Source organism: Sebastes umbrosus, chromosome 22 (assembly GCF_015220745.1).
Source record: "Sebastes umbrosus isolate fSebUmb1 chromosome 22, fSebUmb1.pri, whole genome shotgun sequence".
Classification (NCBI taxonomy): domain Eukaryota; kingdom Metazoa; phylum Chordata; class Actinopteri; order Perciformes; family Sebastidae; genus Sebastes; species Sebastes umbrosus.
The window spans coordinates 23601408-23627307 of NC_051290.1; the positions used below are offsets into that span (position 1 = coordinate 23601408).

Genomic DNA, 25900 nt, shown 5'->3' on the forward strand with positions numbered 1-25900 from the left:
TTAACCTGCATCCTGTTGGCTTCAGGTGTTTGGAGTTTACATTTTCTAAACTTCTACGTTCTAAACGTTCTTCAGCTCTGAACACATTATTATACATTGAATGATTTCAAGCAGGAACGTTGTCTTTTAAACTTACATCATTTATTCTTTATTCAGATTGATGAGCTGCTGGTTGTCAGAGATCAGCTGTGCTTCTCTGGCCTCAGCACTGAAGTCCAACCCCTCCCATCTGAGAGAGCTGGAGCTGACTGGAAACTACCTGCAGGATTCAGATGTGAAGGTGCCGTCTGATCTTGTGGTGAGTCCACACTGTAGACTGGAGACTCTGAGGTCAGTAGAGGGTCGGAGTCGGTCCATGCTGGTTTCAGCAGTATTGTTGTGATGTGTTTCCTCCGTTAAGCTGTGAGAGGAGAACGGTGACACACAGAGAGAGAGAGAACAGTCAGCCAATCAGATCAACCAGAAGCTTGTTGTGATCATGTGTTAGAGTTGATGTGAAGAAGATGTTGTTGTTGTGTTCATGTCTCCAGGAAATAAAGCTGGATTACAGCTGACAGCATCACAACATGTATAGAGACAGTGGTCCTCATCCATCAAACTGTCGTACCATCAAATCTGATCAGAAAGTCTTTGTTCTCTCATTGATCAGTTCATCTCTGTCACAGCTCTGAGATCAGTCTGACTGAAGCCTCAGATCACTGGCTCTTATTTCATAGAACCGTGGTTACATTTAGTAACCATGATGTGGTCTGCCCATAGAGCTATTAAAGGAGGGTAACGGGATGAGGGTGTGGAGGTTTAGTGTCTTTATTAACTCGTTCCAGTCACTAGGAGCAGCACACTGGAATGAGTGAGGACCAGAGGAGGTGCAGACTTTAGGAACGACCACACTGATGAATTAGCTAGAAGATAAATTGCAGTTACTGTTGGAGATATTGAGTAGTGAGCGGAGATATGGAGGTTGGTTCTGCTGATGATCGTTTTATAAATGAACTGTGTGCTGCATCAGTGACTGACAGCTGATGAAGGGAGTCCCTGTAAACACTGATTCATGACTTCTGTTCTCTTCTTCTCTCATCAGATGGAAGCCGTGGTCTCTGTCAGTCTGAGTGATCAGAAAAGTGGATGTGTTGAGAAGATCAGCCGTGTCCTGATGATCCACAGAGGTTCACCACCTGGACCTGCATCTTATTTTATTATTATTTTTTTATTCATTCATATCTTCTGAACCCAAAGTGCCTCTGCAGAATAGTTCAGTTCATGACAACATAACTGTAGATTAAAGGGACTATTTGTAAGAATGTCTTGTTAACAGCGACACCTGTGGCCGTTAAGTCAACGAAAGTCAGCGTCGGGTTCGCGCTTGTGCTCGCTCTAAATAGACTTGAACGAGCATTACTCAAACCAGTGAGGAGACACACGTCAGCTAAAAGCACAATATCACTCTATATTTCAGCTGCTTGGCAGTAATGTTAGCTGACCAGACAAAGGTCTCTCCATGAATCACTGCTGATCCTTGTGTTGGCTTTTCCTGCCTCAGCCTCCGGGGCTTTAGCCTCCGGGGCTGAGGCAGTGGGGCTCCGCAGCGAGTAACGTTAGTGAGCGCGCATGAACGTGAGGTGGAGCGAGAATGCGCGAGTGAAGACAAGCAGGCAGCGGAGCAGAGTACAGTGTAGCCACACGCGAGTGCGCATACGCGAGCGGCGAGCGCGCATATGCGAGCACACATTGGATCCCGACCCGGTAGATTTATACCTTTAAAAAGTTACAAACAGTCCCTTTAACACATTTAAATAGATCTTTCTGCTTTGCTTTGTGTCGCAGCTCCACCCTGTGGAATGATGGAGTTTTGCTGTTTATTTCCACATATTTCTAAAACAGTGGAAGTTAATAAAGTTTGACGCCCATTTTCGTAGAGGCCAAACGGCGGTACTACAACTCTCGCGTCCATCACGTGATGCCATTGGGCCCAAAAAGACTTTTTCCCCTAGACTTACATTGTGAAAGAGACGTCTGTAACTCAGTGGATCATTTATTTTGAGGTGAATCAACTCCCCAATATGAACACTCTGATAGACATTATTTAAATCATTAGGTCCTAAAAGGTGTAAAACGCACTAATAGCTGAATCCAGAGTTATTTCCCTTCCTCTGTTCATGTGAATGAGACCCAGACCGAGGCTGGAGCGAGGGCTTGGAGGAGGAGTTAAAGGAGCGAGGGCCGGGAGGAGGAGTTAAAGGAGCGAGGGCTAGGAGGAGGAGTTAAAGGAGCGAGGGCCCGGAGGAGGAGTTAAAGGAGCAAGGGCTAGGAGGAGGAGTTAAAGGAGCGAGGGCTTGGAGGAGGAGTTAAAGGAGCGAGGGCCAGGAGGAGGAGTTAAAGGAGCGAGGGCTTGGAGGAGGAGTTAAAGGAGCGAGGGCTGGGAGGAGGAGTTAAAGGAGCGAGGGCCGGGAGGAGTTAAAGGAGCGAGGGCCGAGAGGAGGAGTTAAAGGAGCGAGGGCTGGGAGGAGGAGTTAAAGGAGCGAGGGCCGGGAGGAGGAGTTAAAGGAGCGAGGGCTGGGAGGAGGAGGATGAGTTAAAGGAGCGAGGGCTGGGAGGAGGAGGAGTTAAAGGAGCGAGGGCTGGGAGGAGGAGGAGGAGTTAAAGGAGCGAGGGCTGGGAGGAGGAGTTAAAGGAGCGAGGGATGGGAGGAGGAGTTCAAGGAGCGAGGGCCGGGAGGAGGAGTTAAAGGAGCGAGGGCCGGGAGGAGGAGGAGGAGTTGAAGGACACACTACTGCTCCTGCTCTATGGGCCGATGGATGAGGAAGATCACCTGATGATCCGGGTACTTCATCACTCGGCAGTCAATCCATTTTGTCTTCATGCTCCACTGAGATGCTCTCAGAGGAATGAATGGGAGCCTCCGACGCTGGATCCACTTCTCTTCTCCAATACCAGCCATTTCTCATATTATAGAAGATAAATATTTGCTTGTAACAAACAGAAATAATTAGATCAAATCTGAATTCAGTTGAGGCTTCACTTCAGTTTCTCAACTGACTACAAACAGATTCGTCTGGATTTTGGTGGAAAGTCAGCACCTTCATATTTTATATAATGTTTAATGTAAAATAATCAAACAGAACTGATTAACATGCGTACTCTAGATTTTATATACACTAATCATGTACATACAGGAAAATTCCATTTTTATGTGTGAAATCCGTGTTGAAGCGGTCGTGTCGTTCTCACCACCGTTCATGTTCTGTTGTTCCTGCTGGAGCTGCTTTCTGCCAGCTAATGTCACCGTTCCCTCTGTTTTACCACAAAGGAGGTTTATCTGAATGGATGCAGTGAACACTGAACTGATGATGTGAATGCTTTCTTCCTTACTGACTTGGTTCTGTAAATGTTAAGTGTCATCATGTTATTTTAAAATGTTGATTTAAAATGATGGAAACTGGATTTGATATTAAACTCAGCACACAAGTTGCACAAATGTCCACTTGGACTCAAGTATGAGCTGATTAGAGTTTGGTGGTCAAAGGTCAAAGGTCACTGTGACCTCACAAAACACATTTTTGCCCATAACTCAAAAATTCATATGCTAATTATAACAATTTCACACAAATATTTATTATGATAAAATGATGAAGTGATGACATGTTTGACAGACATGGATGTAAACTGCCACCGTGAGGCGGTAATTCTTGTTTTTTTCTGTTCGAAGAGGAAACAAGTTTATTTATTCCATCAATGTTTAAGTATTTTTAGTTAACTTATTTTAAAATAAGTTAGCTAACTTTGCGATATTAACAAAGAAACGTAGCTAACGTTAGTGTTAACGGTCACTTTCATTTTTTAAAACTTCAACATGTTTCTGTGGTTTTCTGTCCATATTTTAAGATGAACTAATATCTGTTACTGCACTGGACAGTGAACTCATCATTGTAGTAAAGATATAGATAAAGATGAACGGCACGTCCTTGCTCTTTTTTGTAAAACACAAGCAAAACGTTCACACCTTCTGTATGATATTGGAAGAAACATCAATATAAAGAAATGTAACTCATATGATAATATAATACATTTTAAAATTGTGCTTCACATTGTACTAATTGATCAATAAAATGTAATTTCTGGCTACCATCTCTGTTTGGATTATGAAAAATAGCTGCACAGTTGTAACTCAGGAAAATGGCTGAAATTATTTTTTATTTTATTTTAGAATAATTTTTCATCCAGATATTCAGAAGAATTTTATTTGTATAAATCTGTAAAAGAAAACAAAACAGAAAAAAAGACTTAAGTTTTATTCTAAATAGATGTATTAACATGATTTAAAGATAAAGATGAGATCTCTCCATTCCTACACCACCATGTTTTTGTTTGGTTGGCTTCGGCTGTGTTACTAGATTCGGTTTTACACCCTTCATTCACCACACGACCACACGTATGTGTTTATAGACAATATTAGAACTTTTGAAAGAAACGTGACAACTGAGGTCGTGCCCTTCCCAAACTCCGAGAGACCTGGGAATCAAAGTATATCCGAGCCATGCATCTGTTGAGATTTTGTCTAAGGCTATATTTTGGTCAGAGCTGATTTTAATGCTACGGACGCTCAAGAACACTGTGGTGAGCCTCGGAAAAATGAGGACGCCAAAATTGGCCTAATTTTTCCGAGTGTCCTCATATTGAAGGTGTGTTATCATAAACTTGTCCTCATTTGTCATGAAAACAAGTACACACACACACACACACACAGTAAATGGATCCCTGCCAATTCAATTCAGTGGCTATCATCTCGCACAAACGCACCCCAATGCTGCTCCTGTGCCTGGAGACTTCTGAGCCCATTCTTCCTGTTATTCACTCGATCAATTAAGGTGATTGATTGGCCGCATTGTGTGTGTGTCGTTCCCCCCAGTTCACCCTGAGCCACAGATCCCAATAACTCAGTCTGATTAAAGTGTGCCGGTGGAGATAGTGACCATTCGGCCCGGGCAGATACGCATCTAAAGCAGTGCTGCCAAACTGCATATGAGCTATTGATCAGTGGCGGGCCGGGAAGCAGACTTTCACTCTGTTAGCTTTGCACAATCAGAAGGAGCTGGCAGCTTTTCACTCTTTACTTCTCACTTCTGAGGTGCAGCTGCTGTTCCAGACGTCTGAGCTGCAGAATAAAGGGATGGCTGGTTAGGGGGGATTTTCCATTTTTCTTACTTATCCACAGTCACATAAAGTCTTGAATGTCTTTCCAAGTCTCTTTTGAAGCTTACTGGATCCAATAGATATCCAGAAAGTGAGCTAAGATAAGCAACCATTAAACTTCCAACTGCATGCAGAGTCCTGAGGCTCTGGTTAAAGTCCCCTTCAGCTCACAGCATCACACGCCACTTGTCCAATTTGTTCAGAGATTTAAATGATGTTTTGCCGACTTTCTGTTGAAGAAACCAGTCAGGAAATGCAACGCGATTGAAAACAATTTAGTGACCTTAAGACTCATAAGGTGTATGACATCAAAACGTGAATAACTGTAACACTACTTTTGTTGTGTACCGTTTATCCTGTACCTGTGGTTGTTTTTACATCGGCCGGACAAAGAGACGACTGAAAGATAGAGTCTCTGAACATAAGTATGCAATCCGAAAAGCTCATTTGAATTACCCTATGGCTAAGCACTTTTATGAAGTGTATAATAGCAATCCAGACAGCCTGATGGTTAAAGGCCTAGAAACCATCAAAAAGAACATTTGGGATTGTGATCAACTGAAATTATTACTGCAGAGAGAAACTTTTTACATCCACATTCTATTTTCTTATTTTATTTTTCTTATTTTCTCTGCTTTCTTGACTTCCTGTAGAGCCATCTAGTGACCACATTTTGCACCTGTCACCTGAGAGTTTATTGGCCTCTTGCTCAAGTGTTTGCAATCATCAACTGTCTGTGTACTCACAAAAGGGAAAGCTGTGTGCTGAGGGTTCCACCCTGAAGAAGGCTGTTTGTGCCGCTACGTGTGGGTTGTTACCCAGCTCTATCTGAACATGTACCAGCATTGTTTTTAGCATTTCATCATGAAATAGCCATTTGAATAAAGGCTTTTTATTTTTTGCCAGAAGAGTGCCTTGGACTCCCTCTATTTTTAACCTTTGTGTAACCCACCAAAGAGCACCTTCATCACACTGATTTGAACTTCCGAGCACTCTGGACTTTTTCCCTTTTTTGAAGAAAATGCAACGCGTTCCCGTCCCAACTCGTCACATACTGAGGCTTTGTCAGACCTCTTGGCGTCACTCAGTTCGATCACAGTAAACACGTGCTTTATGTTGTGAAGCAAACAAAAACATGCTTATGTTCAGGCAATAAAAGCACTAGTTAGATTTAGGAAAAAACTACATGGTTGGGCTTAAAACTACAGTTAAAATGAAGCTGAACGTTGTGAACACGGGACATGGACAAACGGCTGATTGTAACGTGACGCACCACACTTTCGGCGCACTTTCCTAGAGCGTTAATATTGACGCGGATGGGTTTACATTGTAGTTATAAAGCTTGGTGCGTCTCTGTTTTTTGTGCTTTTGTGTCCTGTAATTTAAAAAATCTGTAATTTTACTCACACTAAAGTAGGCTATTGTACTTTACTACATTTACAAGGTTCTACTTTAAACATTCTTTCAAGTAGTGATTGTAGTACTCTCTCCAGCCCTGATGAATATACTAATCAAACCAAGATGACGTCCTCAAATGTCTTGTTTGTCCACAACTCAACAACAACACAATTTAAGAAACTGGAATCAGAGAATTTGTACTATTTATTTGTAAAAAATGACTCAAACCGATTAATCGATTATCAAAACAGGATAAAAGGACACACAACTAACTAACTAAATAAATAAACAAAAAAAGGATAAAAGACAACTAACTAACTAACCAACTAACTACATAAATACATCAATTTAAAAAAGGATAAAGGACACACAACTAACTAACTAACTAACTACATCAATTTAAAAAAAGGATAAAGGAAACACAACTAACTAACTAACTAACTAAATAACTAAATAAAAAGGATAAAGGACACACAACTAACTAACTAACTAACTGACTAAATAAAAAGGATAAAGGACACACAACTAACTAACTAACTAACTAACTAACTAACTAACTAAATAAATAAATAAATAAAAAGGATAAAGGACACACAACTAACTAACTAACTAACTAACTAAATAAAAAGGATAAAGGACACAAAACTAACTAACTAACTAACTAACTAAATAAATAAAAAGGATAAAGGACACACAACTAACTAACTAACTAACTAACTAACTAACTAAATAAAAAGGATAAAGGACACACAACTAACTAACTAACTAACTAACTAACTAACTAAATAAAAAGGATAAAGGACACACAACTAACTAACTAACTAACTAACTAACTAACTAACTAACTAACGAGGTAACAGACACAATAGCAGTTATTTGAAGCTATTTTTGTTAAGTATTGTGTAGTGTTTTTGCTGTAAGCTGCTGTAATGGCACAACTTCCCACTGGGATCAGTCATTAATCTGTTTAGACAGGAGGGCTCTGTGGTGTGATGTGGCTGCTATAGTTGACATGTTAATGCACTTTATTTTGTAGACTAAATGTGTTCTTTACCTGAACAGAGCTATCATACAACATCATCATATACATGTTTTCTTTACCCTCTCTCCAACTCCCCTTTCCCTTTTTACACACTCAGATTACATTTTCTGACTTTTTTTTTAACCAATTTGACTGGTGCTTAAGTAAAAAATCTTCAAAGTAACAGTACTTTCACTTGATATTGTAGTACTCTCTCCAACCCTGATGGATATACTAAGAGAACTGAATTAGAGCTACAACTATTAATCTGTTGGTTATTTTCTCGATTAATCGATTAGTTGTTTGGTCTATAGAATGTCAGAAAATGGTGAAAAATGTGGATCAGCCTGTAGAGATACCGCTCTTCAAGACTCTTCAACTTCTCTTGAACGTCTGATGATTGTTTAGTTTTATCTACATGCCGACCTGTCTCCCTGTGTGTGGAGGTTTCATCTGATTTGATCCACCACGGACTTTGATTGATTGCTTAGATCCAGGCAAACTCTTTATCTGTAAAGACCTTCCAGATACTTTTGTAAAAATCTTGAATGGGCCAAGCTCGGCCAATTAGAAGGAAACCTGGGGAGGATTTTGGCTGTAGGTAGATCAAGATGGAGCTGCTAGGCTAGTTTTTGTCCCAGAATGCACTTCAACTGCTGCCATGAAGCTGAATTAGCGGTTGTGAAATGTTGACAGCTAAAATTGAAACACTGCAAAGTTTAAAGTTTAAAGGGAGGCTTTTGCAATTTGCATAAAAGGTTTGCCTGAAATTAACTTAAAGGGGAACTGTTCAACATTGACTTTACACCCAATTCGATACCACGGTACAAAAAAAACAACAACAACAATAAATCCCATGGAATTCAACACGTACTCTTTTATTAAAAACACTTGAACATTACAAAAAACAGAGGCATGTAGCCTTTAAGTAATAGATAAAAAGAATTGATCCATTTCGTTCATTTTGGCGTATCAGCGGCAAGTTATCAATCGATAGTCAGACGACGGACGCTATATACTGACCATGAACGCATCTGGTCCGTTGGCTCAGAGTAGCAGTTGTCACACAGGGGACGAGAGAGTTGACAGACCGAAAATGGCAGAGGATTTGTTGTGGAAGTGTAAAGCAAACGCACCTATTTGGCAATATTTCACGTTTAATCTCAACTCTATAAGGGAACAATAACGTTAATGAAGTAATCGCCGCGAGGTGGATGGAGCTGTCACAGCCGGTGAGCACGGAGCAGCGGCGCCAGGTAGACCCCCGCAGTGGAGCCCCGCAGCAAAAGCTCTACCAGAGAGGCTGGACACACAAGATCAGAGTCAGCGCTATGCACATGTTGACCGTCATCTTTTCTTGTAAAATGTCTGGTGTAATCGGTCACAAGTTTATTAACCAGTGGGAAATTTTCCTCACTGTCACATCCCTACCAATGACCATTACAGGCATCGTACGGTACCTTCAGTACTGTAGAAAAAGAGTACCGCCACTTTTTTAGAATTTGGGCATCGACTTGGTACCGAAGTATCAGTTCTCGTGACATCCCTAGTTTCAACAATATTAGGCTGAAAAAACGTGCATGCAAGCTGAAATTCAACCGTGGTGTTCTGTCAGGAGATCTACTCACAAGTGAGTGTAGAATAGCTATGTGTAAAGACAAGTCTGCTAGCCGCACGGCTAATTTATGCAGTGTAAAATGTGACAGGCTTAAGCTGATCATGGTGACTAACCCCACCCCCAGCATGTTGAATCGGCGGTGGAGCCCGTCAGTGAGAGAATTCGCTCTGATTGGCTGTTCAGCTTAAACGAATCAGTGCACGAGAAGAGAGACGGACGTGAGGAAAGCAAGCCAACGAGTAAAGTCAAGACGGCACACACAGAAAGCTCTTATTTTTCATCTTTGTGTCATCTGATCGTTCCAACACACAGATACTGTATTTTCACTGTGAAAATGGTGGAAAAACGCTGCTCTGTTTCATGTACGTATCACAACAACGGCTTGTATATCCGCAGTCCTCGGCAGATGCAGGTGCAGACGTACGTGGTAGTTGGCCGTTGGTTGTAAGTGCGTTGTGTTCAAGTGCAACTTTTCAGCCAAGACACGGGCGACGTGAGACAACGCAAAATGTGTCTGGGCCTTGATGAGAGTAGGAAAACTATGAGTAAGGAAAAGTCAGCTAGCCATAAGGCTAATTTATGCAGTGTAAAATGCCATAGGCTTATGCCAATAGTGGTGACTACCCCCACCCCACATCGGCGGCGGGTGAGTTTACCGGACCTCTGTAGCCCGCTCAAAGAGTATAGAAGCAAAGAGACAAAACTCTGGTGTTTTTTTGACAACAGCTGCTGCTGCCAATTTGGACTGAAAAGGCTTATTATATTTATAATATTTTATTGTTCAGGTTGTTTCGGTAGAATATGACAATAGAATAAAAATAATGTTGTTTTGCTTTTTGTACGGCACTTTTTAGACAGACGTTTTTATTGGCGTTCGGTAGTCGCTTTCAGTCCTAAATGGCGGAAGCGTAGCTCTGCTGCTGGATGCTGATGTTGCAACGGAACGAACAATTGACTTTCACTTCTTGGCGATAAACGTTCTTTGGTCCGCTCTTCATCTCTTTTTGAGGCTAGCTCGAGGAGAGATTACTCGATACTAACATAACACACCTGAATCTCTCGGGTTGCATTATGGGTAATGTATAGGCGGCAGGTTTTTAACAAGGTAGAAGAATGTGTGTATTAAAACAAATGATATCTGGTTTTGGGGCATGGATTTTGAATGAACCGTCCATCGTGAGTCATGTTATAGGAGTGCAATGCTACCGGTGCACTTCTCTTTTATTGGGGGTTAATATAGTAGATGGTGTTTCATGACACTTGTTCCGTCCTGAGCATGAATCATGATTTCTTAAATCAGTATTTGCTGCAGTTTGTCTGTAGTAGTGACTCAGTCCCCCCTCTCTCTCTCTCTCTCTCTCTCTCTCTCTCTCTCTCTCTCTCTAGTACCTCTCTTCCCATTTTGCAGCTCCTCTGTTTCTTGGCCTGAACTACAGGTTTACTAAACAAAAGCCAGACACTACCAATTGTCTGTCATTGTGCGTTTCGTGCGTGTGTCACGGTGTGTTTCCTGTTGCTCACTGATACACGGTGTGTTTCGGGTCTGCTAGCTTGCGTTGTGTGCAACGTCTGGCTAATCGTCTTGGCCTCGCCGCGTCGCCATTAGCATTCCCCAGCTGGACGGAGAGGAAAGGGCAACCTCTTCCTGACAGAGAAAAGAGGGATTGAGAAGAGGAAAGACGGAGCGGGAGGCGAGAAAATAGATGAGCCAAAACAATAGAGCTTCTTGGATTTGGCTGCTCCCAGTGATGGTGTCTGTGCGCCAAATGTTTGAGAATCAAAACAAGCTGCATGAATATGGATGCAGCGGCCGGGGCTGCAGAGACAGTGAATACATCATCAGAGACGTCGCTATGTGTTTAAAAATACAACAATATCTTAAAAGGTCATTTTAATGCTGCTTAGTGAGCAAAACGAGGACGGCAGAGAGTCTGAAGGGGATAATGACTGGAATAATAACAATACAAACATTGAATTATCTGACCTGTGAAACTCAGATCTCTAGCCTGTGATGAACACACCAAAACAAAACCTGCATTATTGGTTCTGTTCTTATGGAGGTTGTAAAGCCTAATGCTTAAATGTGTTTACTGCTTACTTTGTGTCTCATTTAAGAAGCTCTGCACTTTTAATTGCAGTGTTGTTGAAGACGGATCGCAGCTTAAAGTCTGTTGGCTCTTTACTTCATCTTACATTCCACAGTCAAAACTTTGCATGGTTATCTGAAGGCATATCCACTAGGGATGTTAATAATTAACCATTAACCGACATTAAGAATTTTAACCGATTAACGCTATCAGTTAAAACGGTTAAAAGAAATATTAATAATTAATTAAAAAGCTGAGCAAAACTCAGAGCAGCTCGTCACATAAAGGAGAAAAGCTGGTCCACCTTAACAACCCACCTTAAGAGCGTCTCGCTCTAGCGGAGGAGTTGTAGCATTTATTCACCGACAAATAAACTGTTCACACACTGCTACAGCTACGTTCACAGCTAGAATGCCACCAACAACTTCACACTCACCACCAACACACACACGGTCTGTTTTGCATATACACTGCAGCTGGCGCACCGCTGCATGCAAGATGTTTACTCTTTGTTTTGAACACATTGCATCAGTCTAAAACTACTTTTATAGAACTAGGGCTGTCAAAGTTAACACAATAATAACTCGTTCATGCAAATTCGTTTTAACGCACTAATTTCTTTAATGCATTAAAGGTCCCATATCGTGCTCATTTTCAGGTTCATACTTGTATTTTGTGTTTCTACTAGACGTGCTGCTCTACATGCTGTAATGTTCAAAAAACACATTACTATCCTCGTACTGTCTCTCTGAAAATACCTGTATTCACCCTCTGTCTGAAACGCTCCATTTTAGTGCATTTCAATGGAATTGCAACAGAATTGCATTGCTAGGCAACAGCTTCCATGTTTACTTCCTGTCAGCTGATGTTATTTACATACACTGCAACAGGAAATAAGCTGAGACACATTTAGAATGTTTACGTTTAAAACCGTGTAATGGTCTAAATATTGTGTATTGTGACATCACAAATTGACAGAACGGCTTGTTTCAAACGCACAGTTTCTAAATACGGGCTTTGTGTGTTTCTCTGTATATTGAGCGTTTTGATAGTTTAACAGTATTTATATAACTATGAAACCTGCTTTATAATATAAAAGACATAAAAAACTCACTTTTTACAATGTGGGACCTTTAACGATGTATAATAATCGAAAACCTAAGGAACCCATTGGTACCAACCATGTCATATTAGCTTGTCGGGAAGGAGGCTAAATAACACTACGAAGTTGCGCTAAATTGTATTAATAATGATAATAATAATAATGATAATAATAATAATAATAATAATAATAATAATAATACATTTTATTTGGTGGCGCCTTTCAGGACACCCAAGGACACCTTACAAAGATAAAGTTATACTCAAACAGATAAAAACAACCAGACATGACAGAGACATATTTATGCAGACACACATGATGGACTGATGGACACTACAGGGAATAGGCCAGTTTGAACAGGTGAGTTCTGAGGTGGGATTTGAATGTAGTAACAGTGTCAGACTGCCGGATGTGAGGAGGGAGGGAGTTCCAGAGCCTGGGAGCAGAGCAGCTGAACGGCCTAGCTCCCATAGTGCTGAGGTGTGAGGTGGGGGGGTGGTCAGAAGACCAGCTGATGATGAGTTCAGGGAACGGGAAGGGGTGTACTCCTGAAGGAGGTCAGTGAGGTAGGTGGGGGCCAGGTTGTGGAGGGCTTCGTAGGTGAGCAGAAGGTTTTTGAAGTCAAACCGGTGTTGAACAGGGAGCCAATGTAGTTGGATGAGGATGGGGATGATGTGGTCGGAGGATCTGGTACGGGTGATGATCCGGGCAGCAGAGTTCTGAATGATTTGAAGTCTGTTGAGCAGTTTGGTGGGAAGGCCAGAGAGGACAGCGTTGCAGTAATCAATCCGGGATGTGACAAACGCGTGGACCAAGATTTCTGTGCTGGAGTAAGACAGGGATGAGCGGAGTCTTGAGACAGGGATGGGCGGAGTCTGGAGACAGGGATGGGCGGAGTCTTGAGACAGGGATGAGCGGAGTCTGGAGACAGGGATGGGCGGAGTCTGGAGATGTTGCGGAGGTGGAAGAAAGCAGTCCGGGTGACGTTATTTTTTATGTGGGGTGCAAAGGAGAGGGTGCTGTCTAGGGTGACCCCAAGGCTCTTGACGTGGGTGGAGAATGGAACAGAGAAGCCATCAATGATGAGGTTTGGAGCAGTGGTGTTTTGTGATTTAGAGAGGTTGTTTTTGCCGAGGAAAAACTGTCATGGCCATATCCAAAGGGATTCTCGACCTCTGACCTCCAGCTATGTGAATGTAAATGGGTTCTGTGGGTACCCACGAGTCTCCCCTTTACAGACATGCCCACTTTATGATAATCACATGCAGTTTGGGGCAAGTCATAGTCAAGTCAGCACACTGACACACTGACAGCTGTTGTTGCCTGTTGGGCTGCAGTTTGCCATGTTATGATTTGAGCATATTGTTTTATGCTAAATGCAGTACCTGTGAGGGTTTCTGGATCATTGTTTTGTGTTGTTAATTGATTTACAATAATAAATATATACATACATTTGCATAAAGCAGCATATTTGTCCACTCCCATGTTGATAAGAGAATTAAATACTTGACAAATCTCCCTTTAAGGTACATTTTGAACAGATAAAAAATGAGCAATTAGTATGCGATTAATCATGATTAAATATTTGAATGGAATGACAGCCCTACTTTAAAGTAACAGTATTTTTACAAGAGTATAATATTCTCTTTCCATCCCTGCTCTAGTTCCTGTCAGCTCTTCCATTGTAATATCTTTCAGTGCTTCAACTCCAGCTACTTTCATTTATTAAAGTGCTTCAACTTGATCTTTTTCTGTCATGCAGGTACAGTAATACATTTTAAAAGCTCCCATGAATAATAATTTCAACACATTTTAACTGATTAAAATGTTTTAAAAGTGGAAGCGATCACATTTCATTTTCCTCAGGCAATTTAGCCATTTGTTATCCCAGTATGTCTGTGCTGTTTTAAATTTGGTTGTTGTTAAGTTATTGTTCCACATTGTGGACGTAACAAATGGGGGCTCGTCCGGGATACTTTTCCCATGAACAAATCAACAACCGAATTGATGAGTCACTGTGGTAGTTGGAAATCTGTGTAAAAAAAAAAATGGCATTTAATCTACAGGATTTTGTGAATGGTCCTAATTTGGAGCAAGTTGAGAGATGTCGTAAAGACGACTTACTTAGCATTGCGGCACACTTCAACATTGTAGTGTCCAAATATAGTGTAAAAAAAGAAATAAAAGCGAAATTAATTGAAAAATTGGTTGAATTAAATGTTTTAGAGGTTCCAGGCAACCCTGATTCCTCTGTTGATGGAAGTTTACATGATGCAGGTTCCCTAGAAGAACCAAAGACTCCCAAGGAGGAGCAAATAGAATCAACTACTCCTCCGAGGAAATTAGCTGAAAGTGATCCTCCTCCTGCAACATTACCACGCTTTGAGGCTTTCTCTCCAGGCAGTCGAGGTTCTAGCAGTGATGCTAAGCTTAAGGTTCGTCTGGCTCGCCTTCAGTTAGAAGAGAAGGAAATGGTGCGTAAGGCAGAGTATGATCATCGATTACAACTTCGTAAATTAGAACTGGAGGCAGAAGTTAGAATACGGGAGCTTGATTTAGAGGCCCTGAGAATCACTTCCAATCGGTCCCTAAAATCTTCCGAGGAGGGTGTACCAAAACATGATGTTCATAAAACTAGGTTTGATGTAAGTAAGCATATTGCACTCGTGCCAACATTTAGAGAGCCAGAAGTTGATTCTTACTTTGGTGCATTTGAAAGGATTGCTACTGCACTAGATTGGCCCAAGGACATGTGGCCTATCTTATTACAGTGTAAGTTGGTAGGTAAGGCACAGGAAGTAGTATCATCTCTTTCGTTGGAAGACAGTTTGAACTATAAGGTTCTAAAGGAGTCTATTTTGCGTGCCTATGAGCTTGTGCCAGAGGCCTACAGACAGAAGTTCAGGAATCATAGGAAACTGGCTGAACAGACCTTTGTTGAGTTTGTACGAGAGAAAGGTGTTCTTTTTGATAAGTGGTGTGCAGCCAATGATGTTGAGAATAACTTTGAGTCCCTCCGTCAGTTGATTCTTTTGGAGGACTTTAAGAATTCTCTCTCAGATAAAATGGTGATGTTCTTAAATGAACAGAAGGTGACCTCAGTGAGTAAAGCAGCAGTACTATCTGATGAGTTTGTTCTTACTCACAAGAATGTGTTTGTGTCTTCCTCTCGTCCAGATAAAGTCACTGTGTCGCGTCCTGTGAGACCTGATCCCTCACTGGAGAAAACCTGGGGACCACGGTCTCCTCCACGTAGTGATCGTGAGTGCTTTTACTGTCGAAAAAAAGGTCATCTTATTGCTGATTGTTTGACTCTAAAGCGTAAACAACAAAATCCATATAACCCGACACAACCGAAAGGTGTGGGTCTGGTGAAGACTGTGTCCATGCCAGGAATCAAGAAAGTTCACAGTGAGGATGTTGAACCTGATCCCTGTTTCAAACCTTTCATTCAAAAAGGTTTTGTTTCTCTTACTGGTGATCCAAAAGACCAGCAGTCGGTAACGATTTTGAGAGACACAGGAGGTTCCCAGTCGATAATTCGAGCAGGTATCTTACCATTGTCGTCTATATCATCATGTAACTCAAGTGCAATTGTACAGGGTGTTGGAATGAGTTATATTCCGGCCCCTTTACATAATGTACATGTTCACCATGCCCTGGTTAGTGGGTTATGCAAAGTTGCTGTTCTTCCTGCGTTACCAATTAAGGGTGTTGACTTTATTCTGAGCAATGATCTGGCTGGTGGTAAGGTTGTGCCAGTTCCTGAGGTGGTTGAAAGCTCTCCTACCACTTCTGAGTCTGACCAAATGGGACAACTGCTCCCCAGTGTCTTTCCGGCTTGTGCTGTTACCAGGGCCCAGTCAAAGAAGTATGATCTTGATTTGTCTGACACTATCTTTGTTAATGACCAGGTTCCTGATTTTGCTGTGACACAGTCTGATAGTCAGCTTACTGATCAGCCCGCTGACATCATGTCTCAGTCCACTCGAGAGGTTGTTGAACTCCCGGCAAGTCGTGCGGAATACATTGCTGCACAAAAAGGTGATTCCACTCTTTCCAAATGTCTGTCTTCTGTCTTTAGTCAGGAAGAAGCTAAGAAAAAGAAAATGGCTTATCTGTTAAATGATGGCTTGTTGATGCGTCGCTGGACAAGTGAAGTTTCAGAGGATGTAGATGTAGACTGTAATGCAACTTACCAAGTTGTTGTTCCCACTGTGTATCGTTCACAGGTACTGTCCTTAGCTCATGATCACCATTGGTCAGGACATATGGGGGTTACAAAAACTTATAATAGAGTCCTTAGACATTTCTTCTGGCCTGGACTCAAGTCTGATGTTGTTCGTTACTGTCGTACCTGCCATGTGTGTCAGGTTTCAGGGAAACCAAATCAGGTGATTGCTCCTGCTCCTCTCAACCCGATTCCAGTGATGGGTGAGCCATTTGGGAAAGTAATTGTTGATTGTGTTGGACCGTTGCCAAAGACTAAGAGCGGTAATCAGTTTTTGGTCACAATTATGTGCTCTTCCACCAGATTCCCAGAAGCCATTCCGCTACGGAAAATCACAGCTCCGGTTGTCACCAAGGCTCTTGTGAAGTTTTTCACGGTATTTGGTCTGCCTCGTGAGATACAAACTGACCAAGGTACCAATTTCAAGTCCAGAGTCTTTGCTCAGGCCCTGAAGGCCTTAGGAATTAAGCATGTTACCTCTAGTGCTTACCATCCAGAGAGCAAGGGGGCACTAGAGAGATTCCACCAGACTCTGAAATCAATGCTGCGCAAACACTGCCATGACAGTCAGAAAGATTGGGATGATGGCATTCCTCTTTTGATGTTTGCTGCCCGTGAAGCAGTGCAAGAGTCACTTGGCTTCAGTCCTGCACAGTTAGTGTTTGGACATGAAGTTAGGGGTCCATTAAAGGTTCTCAAAGAACAGTTGGTGTCTCCAACAGACAAGATAAAAAGTGTTCCTGAGTATGTTGCCATGCTTAAAGTTCGTCTGCAGCGCGCCTGCTCAATGGCTAAAGAGGCTCTAGAATCTTCTCAGGTAAAGATGAAGCAGCACTATGACCAGAAGGCAGTCGCCCATTCATTTCAGCCAGGTGACAAGGTTTTGCTTCTCTTGCCTGTGTCTGGTTCGGCCCTCTCTATCAAGTTTTCAGGTCCCTATGTAGTAGAGAAGAAGCTTAGTGATACAAACTACGTTATCCAGACACCTGACCGCAGGCGACGGACCCGAGTGTGTCATGTAAATATGATAAAACTGTATCATTCTCGAGATGATCAAAGTGAGTCATCTCCAGTCCATGATGTGAAGACTGTTGTTTCACCTGTTGTCTCTTTTGCAGGAGTGAGTAGTGCTGGTGATGAAGATGGGTTGGTGATGCGAAATGCCACCCCACAGGGGGCAAGGTTGAGCAACTCTGAGGTATTGTCTAACTTGCCCCAATACTTATCTCATCTCCGTAGTAACCAGCGTAAAGATATTGAACAGATAATAGGTGAGTTTCCAGGTTTGTTTGGTGATGTTCCCTCCCGGACTTCTGTTGTCAGTCACGACATTGTCTTGACCTGCCCTCGGCCGATAAAGCGAAATGCTTATCGGGCAAGTCCAGCAAAAAGGGAGGTGATGAAAAAGGAGGTTGATTATCTTCTTAAGAATGGATTTGCAGTGCCAAGTTGTAGTCCATGGAGCTCCCCTTGTCTCTTAGACATAAAGTCTGATGGGAGTCCTAGATTTTGTAGTGATTTTCGCAAAGTGAATGCTGTGACTGTTGCAGATGCATATCCTTTGCCACTTATGGATGACTGTATTGATGAGATTGGTCCGGCAAAATTTGTCACAAAGCTTGACATGTTAAAGGGGTATTGGCAAGTCCCTTTAACTCCACGTGCTTCAGAGATTTCTGCTTTTGTGACCCCTGATCATTTCCTTCAGTACACGGTGATGCCCTTCGGCATGTGTAATGCTCCTGCTACCTTTCAGAGACTAGTCAACAAAGTACTTGGAGGTGTCTCAAACTGCAGAGCCTATTTAGACGACATTGTTGTTTACACCGATGATTGGGAGAGCCACAAGGCCACATTAAGGGAAGTTTTCTGCCGACTTTCGGCTGCATCTTTGACCCTTAACCTTGCAAAATGTGATTTTGGCAAAGGCACTGTTCTTTATCTTGGTCAGCAGGTCGGTCAAGGAAGAGTGCGTCCTGCAGATGCAAAGGTAGCTGCCATTGCGGCATTCCCTGTACCCACCACCAGGAGGGAATTACGGCGTTATCTGGGGATGGCCGGGTTCTTTCGTCGGTATTGTATGAACTTTTCCACTGTGGCGGCCCCACTGACTACTTTGACCAGTCCATCCAAGCCCTTTGTTTGGACGGATGAGTGCCAAAAGTCCTTTGAGAGTCTGAAAGCTCTATTGTGTTGTGGTCCAGTTTTGTCTGCCCCAAATTTTTCCTTGCCTTTCAAGGTGGAGGTTGATGCCAGTGGTGTCGGGGCTGGAGCGGTGCTTCTGCAGGAGGACACCCAGGGTGTTGACCATCCCGTGAGTTATTTTTCTCGCAAATTCAATAAGCATCAGCTTAAGTATTCCACTATTGAGAAGGAGGCCCTCGCTTTGTTGTTGGCTTTGCAACATTTTGAGGTCTATCTTGCATCCAGTGTTGAACCCATTAGAGTCTACACAGATCATAATCCTTTGGTGTTCCTCTCAAGGATGTACAATCACAACCAGCGTTTAATGCGTTGGTCGCTGATGGTTCAAGGGTTCAACCTAGAGATAGTACATAAAAAAGGGTCTGAAAATGTGGTAGCTGATGCATTATCACGTAGTTAGCAGGTTTGTAGTATAGCATTGTGTGTATATAATTCCAGCCATTGTTGGAATCTTATGGGTGGAGGTGTTACGTGCCTGCAGGGCCAGACAGGCCTGCAGAGCTTTTCTCCTGTGTTGTTCTGCCCCTCCTCCTTGTCTTGCAGAGGCTTCCAGGATCCAGAGTTAATGGAGGTGATTGGAGTCCACCTGTGCAGAGTTTGCCAGCTGCTGAGTGGCTCACACTCATTATATCCAGCCAATCGCTGTCGTGGGCTGCACATAAAAGAGACACACTCTGGGCTGTCTCTCTCTCTCTGACTCATTTGTAAATGAAGTATTTGAATTGTGCAGACACTTGTTTCCAGTGGGAAATTAAAGTTAAGGTTTGTGGTAAGGAGGTAGAGGGCATAGGTAAGTCTGGGGTACCCTGTACATTTTGCACGTAGGTTCTTTTCATGTCTAGAAACACTAGGTTTAGTGGTTGTTGCCTACCCCTGTATGTTTTGTAACCTGCTGTTTTTAGATAACTTAGTCAGCCTTTTGTTTGTTGTGTTTAAAGAAGACAGATTTAGTTAGGCCTAATTTTGGTTTGTTAATTTTGATTATTTGGCACAACTATATTGTCCCTACCTCCACCACATTTGTGAACCTCCAATTGTCCTTTAATAAACTGTTAAATTCTGAACTTCACTTTGACTCTGTTTTAAATTTGGTTGTTGTTAAGTTATTGTTCCACATTGTGGACGTAACAGGCCTTATTGGAGACCCTGAGCCCAAAGCGAGAGCTGTGTTCGGGTCCTCGGCAACAAGTCGGACTCGTTTCCGGTGGGGGTTGGCCTCCGCCAGGGCTGCGCTTTGTCACCAATCCTGTTCGTGATATTCATGGACAGGATATCGAGGCGTAGTCGGGGGCAGGTGGGTTTGCAGTTCGGTGTGCTGGGGATCTCATCGCTGCTTTTTGCAGATAATGTGGTCCTGTCGGCATCATCGGTCTGCGACCTCCAGCACTCACTGGATCGGTTCGCAGCCGAGTGTGACGCAGTCGGGATGAGGATCAGTATCTCTAAATCTGAGGCGATGGTTCTCAGCAGGAAACCGATGGATTGCCTACTCCGGGTAGGGAATGAGTCCTTACCCCAAGTGAAGGAGTTCAAGTACCTCGGGGTCTTGTTCGCGAGTGAGGGGACTATGGAGCGTGAGATTGGTCGGAGAATCGGAGCAGCGGTGGCGGTATTACATTCGCTTTACCGCACCGTTGTGACGAAAAGAGAGCTGAGCCGGAAGGCAAAGCTCTCGATCTACCGGTCAATCTTCGTTCCTACTCTCACCTATGGTCATGAGGGCTGGGTCATGACCGAAAGAACGAGATCGCGGGTACAAGCGGCCGAAATGGGTTTCCTCAGGAGGGTGGCTGGCGTCTCCCTTAGAGATAGGGTGAGAAGCTCAGTCATCCGTGAGGGACACGGGAGTAGAGCCGCTGCTCCTTTGCGTCGAAAGGAGCCAGTTGAGGTGGTTCGGGCATCTAGTAAGGATGCCTCCTTAGGTGCCTCCCTTGGGAGGTTTTCCAGGCACGACGAGCTGGGAGGAGACCACGGGGAAGACCCAGGACTAGGTGGAGAGATTATATCTCCACACTGGCCTGGGAACGCCTCGGGATCCCCCAGTCAGAGCTGGTTAATGTGGCCCGGGAAAGGGAAGTTTGGGGTCCCCTGCTGGAGCTGTTGCCCCCCAACCCGATCTCGGATAAGCGGTTGAAGATGGATGGATGGATGGATGGATCATGCAATTAATTGTGATTAACTATTTTAATTGATTGAATTCAATTGATTAATTGATTGGTTAAAATATAATTTTTAACTTGTTTTTAATAGTCAAAATAAACAAATTCCAAGATTCAGTTCAGTATTTTCTATGACTTTCTACGACCAAATAAATTCTTAGTGGACTAACACTTAGTTGATTTAATCTGTAAAACTCCACAAAGAATCACACAGAAACACCACTTTAAATCTGGTGTTTAACAGAGATGTGCTCAGAAGCATTTTCAGATTTCTTTAACGTGAAAATAACAAAAGATAAGATGTATGATTTACTACATTTCCCAGGATGCTTTTCATCAACCCACATAGCAATGACATAGACGTATTGTTTTCAATCAAGGCTGGGAGTGTGGCCTGCCGCCTCCCAGCTTGTGATCATTTGGCCGTTGGTGTAATTGCAGCTGTGTCCCTGTCTCGTGGCTGAATTGCATTCTGGTCTATTTTCTACCACTGTGGGGGAGGAATTGGTGCCTCTGCCTCTTGTGTGATGAATCTCAACCCCCCCTGCGAGTGAATGAAACTGAGGGGATATGATACTGAAGCCATTACCTCTGTTGTCTTTTCTGTTTTTGGCCTGTTAGCGATAAGAAAATGGCACCGTTAGACGACAAAGTTGGCTCATAAAGACAACAGACTCTTGTGTTGTGCAAAAGTGGGCTCTTATCAATTTAAGTCTGACTGTAATGAGCTCTGCCAGTTACAGAGACAGATGTTTCTTTTCAAATGGGATTCCCTCAAACATGCTGCTGAACAGAGCAACAATCCCAAAATTTGAATCCCCATCTGAGAGAATCACCCTCTTTTTTGTGCAAATGAACGGTTTATGTTTGTGTGTGTGTGTTGAGCCTTTTTAAGGCAAAGAAGTTAGTAAAAATCTTTATTTCCATGCATTATTAGGCAGCGGGGCTAAGTGCCAAATAACTTCCATATCCATTAAATGTCATTTAAGTGATAGCTGAGCCTCAGAGCCCATCCCTCAATTCACAGGTCAGCATCATTCTGACTCTTACGGATGGTCAGCGGCTGGAAGAAGGAGATTGCAGTATGACAATGAGCTGAAATGAGTTTTTTCTGGGTGGCTGGCCTCGCTCTGTGTGCCGGGGCGAAGAGCTCGGCGATTCCAGATGACCTCTGCTGCTCCTTCACATCAAGAGGAGCCACTAGAGGTGGTCCGGGCTATAATGGTGGTGGTGATTGGAAGGTGAAGGGTTTAACAGAGGATGGTTAAAGGTCTCATATTGTAAAAAGTGAGATTTTCATGTCAGGTTTAAGTGCTATATAAATACTGTGAAAGTATCAAAACACTCAATCCAGATAAATACACACGGCCGTATTCAGAAATTGTGCCTTTGAAACAAGCTGTTCTGTCCCTTTGTGATGTCACAAATCTACAATATTTAGACCATTACACGGTTTCAAACGTAAACATACTAAATGGGTCCCAGTTTGTTTCCTGTTGCCGAGTATGTGAATGACATCAGCTGACAGGATGTAAATATGGAACCAAGCTGTTGCCTAGCAATGCAATTCTGTTGCCATTCTGTTGAAATGCGCTAAAACAGAGCGTTTCAGACAGAGCGTGAATACAGGCATATTCAGACAGACAGTATGAGAAAAAGAATGTAAAGCATGTAAACATGTTCTAGTAGAAACACAAAATACAAACATGGACCTGAAAATGAGCATGATATGGGACCTTTAAGACAGTTATATTCTGGAGTCCAGCCTAAGCTCAACTATAGAGGCTCTAAAATTTGTACGTCCATGTTTTTCTCCAGTCTATTAGCAATACATTCAAATACACTATATGCCCAAAAGTATGTAGACACCCACTCTGGGGCTGTTTCTTGGGGTTTGGGCTTGGCCAAGTCCGCGTGGTCACAACAAACTGATGACATCCAGACATCCGCACTGGGCCTACGCCAACAGCCTCTGATGACCTAAATTACCACTCTCGTACTCGCAGAAGGTATAACTTCCACTTTAGATCTTCACCTGTCCGACTCACACTAACGGGGGGGCTGATGCAATGATGTCACAGCACAGATACAGAAATGTATCATGATACCCTGCAGTTAAAAACGATCCGATGCCTTTTTTTATTAGTACTGATACTTTCAATACTTTCAGAATCACAGTGTTTTAATACGAGCCGTGAATTGCGTGTGTGTGTGTGTGTGTGTGTGTGTGTGTGTGTGTGTGCAGCGCTCTACTTTAGAGGATGCCATTACGATTGGGATCCCGCAGGAGCAGGCGGTTATAACTTTGCTGCTGGTGGGAGGAAGCAGTCAAAAAATAAACTGCAGTGATAACCGGAAGGATGGAGTTAACAAATGATTAAAGAAGGTCATGAACCGCTCAGCGGCTGCACAGTCCCGCTCCGAGCTGGTGTCTCTATCAGCAGAACTCCCTTCGAAAAACAAGGAAAATACCAGCGTGGTTCTGATTACAGATCAAATGTTATGATAAAATTAGATTCACTATCTTCTCTGAATCTATCCAAGCATCTCCTGTAATTCGGCAAATACATAATCCACCAAAGAGCAGGTGTTAAAGTACTATTCTACCGTGCACCACGACACAACACAGCTCTTTCTACCGTTACTGTGGTGTCTTCCTGATTTTAGCAGCTTTTCTCTCATCAACTTCTCACAGAACTTCATCTGAATTTATTATCATTTTGTAGGTTTTTGTTTTGGAAGCCTCTCGTCATCTTCCGTGTTGCAGTACCACTCTCCGCCTTAACAGTTACTGACAGCCCGGACACACCAGGAACGTCAGGAGCGCGTGGCGGCTGTGTTACCTGTTGTTTTGACGCGTGCCGCGCGCGTCTCACAGCAGCAGCAGACAGTGAAAGTGATCTATTGACTGTATATTAACATCATACCAGCAAGATTACTACAGTTTCGATATCTATCTGTAGAATATGTTACGGAGATGACAAAGAAGTAAAGACTTATTTTTAAATCAACACTTCCTGCTTTCATTTCAAAATAAAAGCCCTAAGCGTTTTTTCTGTGGACAGAATACCTTCATTTGTGAACACAATGCTTTTATTCTGAAATATGTGTCGGACAGTGTTCTAAACCAGTGGTTCTCAAACTTTTTTCACCAAGTACCACCACAGAAAATATTTGTACCAACATTATGTCCGATGTTAAAATACAGTAGCCTCTACCCTATTCAGCAATGCACAGTTCATACAGGAGGCAAATTTATTCCTAATAAGAATATTATTTATTGTTGACTTTTGTCAAAGCGGTAGCACTAGAACTGGCACTTAAACTCTCACACAACTCTCATTCTACACAGGGGGCAGCCTCTCACACTAGGCCTGCGCCATATGAGGAAGATCTGCCATGTGCGATAACACTGTTCAATATTGCGATGACGATATGACTTGCGATAAATAAACAAATATTGAAGTGTGCATATTAGCTATACATATACTGTATTTAAAATATAACTGGGCTAAATGTTGTTTCTAGAGCAGCAACAGTAATGTTTACAACACTAAAGTCACTATATAAACTCCTTAATATCTCACTAGAAACAATCTAACATGTTAATAAAATAAATCATATTCCTGACATGAAAATACTAAATGAAGTTTAGTACCACTACAGAGAGCTCGCGTACCACAGTTTGAGAACCACTGTTCTATAACATGCAGTGACTTGGAGAGCTCCATGGATGAATATAGTATGGAGTTTTAATTGTGGATTATTACTATTATTTACAAATTACCACACGTTTCTTAACCTTTCTCGGTCTAAAATAAATATAAATGATATTTATAATGAAATGAAATGGCCATTAAAAGGCAAACTCTATGTAGAAAGAAAGGGCTGACAGCAGCATCAGAAACACAGCAGACACGCAGCTGGAATGCAGCTGGAACGCAGCTGGAACGTAGCTGGTGTGAACGCCCGACGCGTGAATCGTGCAGCCACCACGCCGCGCTCCTGACGTTCCTGGTGTGTTCAGGATGTGATTCGGCGGTGACAGCGCTGTTTTACAAAAAAAAGCCTTATTAAACATTGTTTAATAAGTGATATCAGAATCAGAATCAATACTTTATTGATCCCCTTGGGTGAATTGCAGTTGTTCCATTTTAGAATAAAAATACATATGTGACCTGCTCCATCATTATGAGTCACATTGACCCCGAAACACATTTTGAGTTATCTGTCTGACTGTAAAGAGGAAAGTCTCAGCTTTATGGCAATACCAAGATTATCTTTCTACGCCAAATATTCAATGAGATATGCTCTTTCAAAGTTCGACTGTCATGAAACATTACTTTTGAGAAAAAGGGCATTAAAGATAAGAATTCATATTCAGACATTTTTATGCATTGATTAAAACACATTTATTGAGACTCAAGTCTAAATGAACACAATATGTTTTGGTCAAAAGTGACACCCAACATTTCATAATTTAGCCTACACATACCTTCATGCATACATGTGCACATAGTCACGAGCACGTGACGTGCACGTGGCCAGTACAGTAGATAGGGCTAGAAGTCCATGTAGAAAATAATCCAAAATGTATGGAATAAAATTGATAAAATCTAAAAAAAATATACTGTACATATGATATAATATATAGTATATATGTTTATTTCAATATAATAATAATTATATGAAGAATACATAATTAAAAATATTAAATATGGAGCCATGTGCACACAGGTACATGCACAAACTTACAAGTCCATATCCAAACAATAAAAAAAAACATACTAGAAAATGGATAGCATATGAACAAATATTATGTACATATTATGTATGTACAATATTATATAATATAATATATAATAGAAATATAGATATAATAGAAAGAC

At 42.3% G+C, this 25900-nt stretch overlaps 1 protein-coding gene and 1 long non-coding RNA gene across 2 annotated transcripts; both read left to right on the top strand.

The window, feature by feature from the left end:
* Nucleotides 1-478: 478 nt before the first annotated feature.
* On the top strand, nt 479-25900 carry LOC119482264. Its single transcript, XR_005205384.1, has 4 exons — nt 479-488; nt 13007-13012; nt 23098-23107; nt 25432-25900. It is a non-coding gene; the product is annotated as an uncharacterized LOC119482264 (long non-coding RNA).
* LOC119482245 (retrovirus-related Pol polyprotein from transposon opus) lies at nt 16614-19916 on the top strand. The gene is made up of 2 exons (XM_037759742.1): nt 16614-19447; nt 19768-19916. Exon 1 carries the CDS (start codon nt 16688-16690, stop codon nt 19250-19252), a length of 2565 nt encoding a protein of 854 aa, XP_037615670.1. The 5' UTR covers nt 16614-16687; the 3' UTR covers nt 19253-19447; nt 19768-19916.

Bases quoted from the DNA above. Each gene is read 5' to 3' on its own strand.
- LOC119482245 (XM_037759742.1), top strand. From the start codon at position 16,688: ATGGGGGTTACAAAAACTTATAATAGAGTCCTTAGACATTTCTTCTGG.